Source organism: Belonocnema kinseyi, chromosome 7 (genome assembly GCF_010883055.1).
Source record: "Belonocnema kinseyi isolate 2016_QV_RU_SX_M_011 chromosome 7, B_treatae_v1, whole genome shotgun sequence".
Lineage (NCBI taxonomy): Eukaryota > Metazoa > Arthropoda > Insecta > Hymenoptera > Cynipidae > Belonocnema > Belonocnema kinseyi.
This window is the reverse complement of record NC_046663.1, coordinates 69671942-69678644: the sequence shown is the minus strand read 5'-3', so window position 1 is coordinate 69678644 and position 6703 is coordinate 69671942. Positions and strand designations below refer to the sequence as shown.

General features: G+C 26.3%; 1 protein-coding gene across 7 annotated transcripts in view; it reads right to left on the bottom strand.

The window, feature by feature from the left end:
- Positions 1 to 939: 939 nt before the first annotated feature.
- The window catches only part of LOC117176137 (cystinosin homolog), a 30418-nt gene continuing 24654 nt past the window's right edge, over positions 940 to 6703 (bottom strand). For 6 of the 7 annotated variants that reach the window (XM_033366214.1, XM_033366211.1, XM_033366208.1 and 3 more), the window contains 5 exons: positions 4887 to 5127; positions 4687 to 4806; positions 4333 to 4621; positions 4152 to 4254; positions 940 to 1224 (listed from right to left, as the gene is read on the bottom strand). In XM_033366214.1, the coding sequence (XP_033222105.1) occupies positions 1116 to 1224; positions 4152 to 4254; positions 4333 to 4621; positions 4687 to 4806; positions 4887 to 5127 (862 nt within the window). In that variant the 3' untranslated portion in view covers positions 940 to 1115. Of the gene's footprint in view, positions 1225 to 1972; positions 2560 to 4151; positions 4255 to 4332; positions 4622 to 4686; positions 4807 to 4886; positions 5128 to 6703 lie in introns of those variants that run through there. The other variant, XM_033366216.1, reaches the window with a different exon arrangement.

The window sequence follows — 6703 nt, the reverse complement described above, 5'->3', positions numbered from 1 at the left end:
CATTTATTTTTAACTTAAAAAATGTAACTATTTCATTTTTGGTTAAAAATTTGTTTCTCAATTGATAATTCAACTTTTTTGTTCAACATTCAATAATTTTGTTTAAGTGGCCCTTTTTGTTAAGAAGTTAACAATTTGGTTGACATATTTTTTTCTTTCTAGACCGAAAAATCTTGCTTGGTTAAAAATTTAACTCTTGCGTCAAAAATTGTTTTTCTTTTTCGATTTTAAAATTCATTTCTTTTTGGTAGAAATTTAATTCTTTCTGTGAAAAATTCCACTGTTTAGTTGAAGATTCATTTGTTTTCGTTGAGAATTCAACTATTTGATTTAAAATTGGGCTTTTTTATTTAATACAACTGTTTTTTATTTATAATTCTAATGTTGTTAGTAGGAGTAGCAACTATTAGATTTTTTGTTGGAAATTCATATTTTTATTTGAAAATTAAACTACTTTGTTAAAAATTAATTTTTTGGTTCAATATTTATCATTTTAATTCAAAATTCATCTGTTTGGTTCAAAATGTAATTATTTTCTTCAAAATTCGGTTTTTTGTCGTTGAAAATACATTTTTTTACTGAAAGTTTAAGTTTACTAGTTTTTTGAGAAAATATATCTTTATATATTTTAAGACGTTAATTTTTTTACCCTAAATTGAAAGATTACAATTTTGTTTAAAAATTTCTCTTTTTTAGTTCATAATTAAATTATATGATTCAAAATTCATGTATTTTAATGAAAATTCATCTTTTTTTTGTGGAAAGTTAATGTTCTGGGTTGAAAGTTCAGTTCTTGGCCAACTATAAAAAATTTATAATTTTGGTTGCACTATTTGTTTAAAAATTGATCTATTTTGTTAAGAATGCAATATTTTTATTCGAAATATTTACCAATTAACTCACAGGTTGGGGGGGGGGGCAAACAAGAAACTCCATTCGCTGCAAAAGTTTACTCTGCCGGCTCTGCTTCCGAGAGTTTGCGACAGACAAAATTACACTTAACTAAAAGTAACAATCGAATGCGAAAAAAATGCATTAATTTTTGAAGAGCATCTGTTAAACTTAACATATAAAATGCAATACTTTTTATTAAAAAGAGTCCAAAAAATCTAATTTTAATCATAATCATAAGGATTTTCAGGCTTCAATGTGTTGATTGAAGAATCTTCTTGACTTTCCACGTGACAAGTGCCGGGTAAAATTATGTAGCCTTCATGACGATTCCTGTGAAAAGGGAAACTTACAATCTCATTTTTGACAATTATAAAAAATCGTATAACGAAAATCATTCTCTCAGTGATCAATATTTTTGAATATTTATTTGAATAGAATAATTTTGTTCGTGAAAAATTTAATTTATAAGGTAATTTATTATTTTCTTTTATTCGTAAAAAATAAGTTTCAACCTAGAGGAGAAAATGATAAAAATATTTGTATTATCGTCTCCTTTTTTAAAATTCCTTATAAAAAAACACAAATATTCTGATTCTGTTAGAAAAATTATTTGTGAAGAAAATAGACATTATTGTTTTTCGAAGCAATTAGTGAAAACTATAATTAATCACTGACAAGAATGAATAGAAAGATGTGCTTAGTAAGTTTTAGCCTACTTTCATGGTTAAAATATGTTCTGTATTTCCCCAATTCAAATCCCAGATCCCTTCTCTATCATGCACGTTAGAGAAGTTTTCGGCGATTGAATATAAGCTCACTTCATTAAATAAATGTCAAAAATATATCGATGATTTCTGAAATGAAAATCCATCCATGCATCATGCAAAAAATGTTTTGAATTAAAATATCGCAAAATGCTGATTCGCTCGCAAAATGATGAAATGAATCAACAATTGTTTGAATTCTCAAACGATAAAGAATATCAACTTTTTTTCTATCGCCTCCCCATGTGCTTTAATCGCTAGTCAAGTAATTTTCAAACAAGTAAACTATCTACACAAATTAATAGGATTGCATATAGGAGGGGAATGTGCAAACGACTTCCTTTTTATTGTAACTGATTTATAACATATAAAACAATGAAAATTCGTTGTAAGTTTTGGTATTTTATCTAGTTTAAATTACTCAATAATAATAAATACGTCGAAACACACTTCTTGCATAACTTCCTGTAAAATAAAATAAAAGTAAAAATAAAATTATGAAATGAAAGTAAATAATCTTTCAATTAAAACGCGTTTTAAAATCGAACAAAGTCTTTGCTAAGTAAAAATAAAAATCATTCTATAGTTCACACAGCTTTGCTCCCAATCACGAGAGTTCATGTTTCACTTTTTTTTAATGAATCATCACTAAGTGCATTAATACTTTTGGGGGCGAAGTACTTTACACAAAATTATCTTTAGTCTTTCTGCAGTTGGCACGGGCACTTGACACTTTCTTAGTCTTTTTCCAGACTTTGATATTTCATTTTAACAATTGTCTTTAAAGAGCATTTCTACTTTTAAACGAAGTCTATGGAATACAGATGTAAGACACAAGCTGTATTGTTGATTGGCTGGTTACAGTCGGCCTTTCAAGTCGATCACCTTTTCGCTGTCAGTTCTGCAATTTCAAAACTCTTTCTTTTTCCCCCTTACATCTTTTGTGTATTTTCAGGGTGGCCGTTTTAATCGAAGAAAAAAATTCCCGGTCATTTCTCGGTTCGCAAACATTTTTCACGGTCAATTAAATTGCAAAATTCGAACACTAAAGCGAATCATTTTTCCATTTGAATTAATGAAAAATGAACTGCAAATTAAAGCTCTCAAAATGAAACTCTTGATTTCTAAATTTTTTGAAGTGAAGTTTAAAAGTTTTTAAAATAAAAAATTATGTATTCAAATGCTCAATAACTTACATCTATAAAATGGAAAGTACTAATACTTTTCAATTGGATGATTTTCAAAATCAATGCATTTAAACTGAAAACTTGAGAATTTTTATCTTTTAAAAATTGTATATTTCGAGGATTCAGATTCCATTAAACCATTAAATTTGTTTAAACTGAACAATTTTTACATCAGAAGTTGAATTATTTTAATTTGAAATATTTTAGATATCCTTAGAATGGTTCATAATTTTATTTCAAAGTTTTGAAAAATATATATGTTGCTTTAAATTATTTAAAATTAAAAATTACTATTAAAAGTTTTTTTATAAATTTTAAATATCTTTTTAAACGATTTGAATTTCATATAATTTTTTTAAATAAAAAATAATTTTCAATTTTCCCAGCAATTTTAAACAAATTTTTTTATTCTTTGAAAGCCTTTCACAATTCTTAAAAGCTTATGCATTTTTTATTCAAAATCTCGGAAATCGGATCACACACTTGGTTTAAATTATTTAAAATAATTTCCAGTGTTAAATGAATTTAAAATCTTTTCAAAACCTCTAAATATCTCTACAAATTAATCGAATTGTTATACAAAATAATAAGTTATCAATTGTTACGTTTAAAGTTTAAAAACTCCTTGAAATTTCAAAGATTCAAGACTTCCAATTTTAAACAATTCAGTTTAAAATTATTTAAATTTTTTACAAATGAGGCTTTTGAATCGAGCCAGTTTAATATTTAAAGTTCAACTCTTTTTTTAATACTTAAAGTATAAAGTTCAATTTTTTAAATAATGAATTTATATTTACAGTTGATTTCCAATCCTTTTAATTTTCAATTATTTAAGTCTTCCAAGGCAGCATTATAAAATTATTTAAATTGAAAAATGTACGCTTAAAAATATAAAAATTGATCTAATTATTTAAAAAATTGTTAAAATCGAACTTGGACAGATTTTCCTTTTAAAATTTGTAAAATTTTCGACGAAAAAAGAAATTCTCTGTTATTTCCCGGTTTTTCCTGGTCTCCCAAAAATTTCCGGTCCAGCGGCCACCCTGATTTTTTTAGTCTTCAGCTAGTTTAAAGGACTATTTTTCAATATTAAAATCAAAATATAAATAAATGAAGGGATTAGTGCATTAATTTCTATGTTGCGCCTTTTATTTTCTTTGCCTAAATATTAATAGCGTGATTTGAAAATATACCCGTGCGAAATTCTAAACTTGGCATGCTTTCTAAATGCTCGAATTTGTTTGCAAGCTTTCATGAAATCAATAGCAAATTAAAAATATTATTCATAGAAGAAAATATAACTTACCCGTAGAGGCAATAGTGTTGAACAAGGAAGAAAATATCGAAGGCGACTGAAAAAAAGCCTAGGCCGAATTTCGTCGGATCTCCGAAAATACTTTCCCAATCATCTGCACAAAAATTAAAAATTTTTCAAATGAAAAATAATTTTATAATCAAATTATTTATCGTTTTAAATTTATAATTACCAAAATTGTAGGCGTTAATGATCATCTGTAACATAGATAAAGTGCCCCCAGTGAAATCTAGAAAGATATTTCCGATACTCCATCCAACTGTCGATTTTCTTTTGTAGTTATAGAACGCCTGTGGGACATATTTAATTAAAGTGATCGCTAATTTAACGTAACTGCAGTAGTAGAGAAAATCAAGCCATCCAATCACATGTCCCAAGGCCAAAAATGTAGAAATCCCGATGAAGATCGCAAATATTCCATGAATAATTCGAGCTGTTGTTGATACTCTTTGCGTTCCAATCTGAAAAAATGTACCTAAAAAACTGATTTTATAAATAATTTAATCGATATAAAGTGCATTATTACCTCGTAAATAAAACACTGTAGAATTGTGATTACTGTCGCAAAAAATGCGTGTAAGGAAAAAAATATATCGTTTTCTTTCACTGGGTTCAAACCTTTCGGATAGCGACTGAAATATTCTTGCTGTAAAAATAAAGATTATAAATTTTTTCAATATATATTATTTATAATGTCAATGCATAATTTTTTGAAATAACTTGTACCTCTATTTCAGGAATCCAATAAAGGCCACAGTTAAACAGAGAGTACAAAACAAATCCAACTAAATTGAGCGACAAAAAGTCGAAATTCAGTCCCACGACACTTTTTCGTTTGTAATTGCTGTAGATTTGCGGATAGAAACTGACACTCCATGCCAAAAAGTAAAGCCATCCTACTACGGTACTCACGTGGTTCAATACATCAGATTTTTCTACTGTTATCCTCAAAAATGCGTCTGTAAAACTGAAACATTCAAGAAGTAGACTTTATTAGTCTTCCTACTTTTTAAAAAACAAGAATATCAATGTGATTGACGATTCTCTTGTAAAATCGGGGTGGCCATTTTAATCAAAGAAAAAAATTCCCGGTCTTTTCCCCATTTCCCTTATGAAAAGAAGTATTGGTAAGTATTGGATCTAATACTTTTTTCGCGACTAAGTATTTGAAATCCAAAAGTTTTTTGCAAAAAAAGTAGTGGATCCAATAATTAATAATATTTCTTTTTCGTAAGGGGTTTTCCCGCTTCGCAAACATTTCTGACGCTCAATGAAATTAGAAAAATCGAAAACTAAAGCTAAACATTTTTCCCTTCGAAGTAATAAATACTGAGCTGCAAATGAGAGCACGCAAAGTACAACTCTTGAATTTTACTCTTTAAAAATTGAAGTTTAAAAGCTGTTTAATTCAAATTTTGTTTTGAAATGCTCAATAATTTACACGTATAAAATGGAAGCTACTAAGATTTTTCAACTAAACAATTTCAAATTAAATGCAGTTAAAGTGCTAAATTAAAAGTATTAAACTTTTATAAATTTTACGATTCAAGGATTCAGATTAATTTCTTAAAATATAAATCCACGTTATTATTTTCAAGGCTCTAAAGTACAAATTGAAGAATCAATCAACAAATTAAATTTTGTTCGAAATTATATCTTAATAATAATATTTTAATTATTTTAATTTTATAATATTTTAATAAACTTAAGTTCGACACTTTAAAAAAGGAACCATTACATTTTTTTATAAACTGAGAACACTTCTCGAATTAAAAGCTAAATTATTTTTAACGGTTTTAAAATCCTCAAAATGCTTTGAAATTTTATTTCAAAAACTTGAAACATCTATGTTTAACATTTTTTTAAATCATTTTGAAATTTCTTCAGAACTTCTAAACAACTTTTAAAATGATTCTAATTTTTCCTACATTTTTTTTAAATCCTGCCAAATTAAAGAAGTTTTCTTAAAATTTTTCACATTTATTTTTAATAATTTTTTAACCTTTTTAAAGATTCACTTAAAATTAGTTTTTCAAAAAAAAAGTCATTTTCAATTTTCCTAGGAAATGCTTTTTATTCTTCTGAAGCCTATCAAAATTCTTAAAAAGCTTCTAAATTTTTTGTTCGAAATCTGCCAAAATCTATATCTTTTTTAAAATTAGACCGTGGGCTATTTCCACCGAAATTTTGGTATGAAAAACCGGATTTTGTGGGCACAAGTAGACAATTCTTTTCCATTATTTGAAATAATTTCGAATTTTAAATTATTTTCAGATGATTTCAGAACTTTTAAATATTTCTTCAACTTACTCGAAGTTTTTGCAAGAATAATAGGTGTTCAATTGTTACTACATAAAAATTCAACAATTTAACTTGAAAATTAAATTTCTTTAAATAGTAAAATTAAAATTGTAACGTTTAAAGTTTAGTTTTTTTTGTTTAGTTTTGAATATTTAATTTACAATTACTGATTTTTAATGAGCAGTCAGATATTTCTAAATTTTGTGTAATTGTTATTTTTCTTAATAATGAAATAACATTTA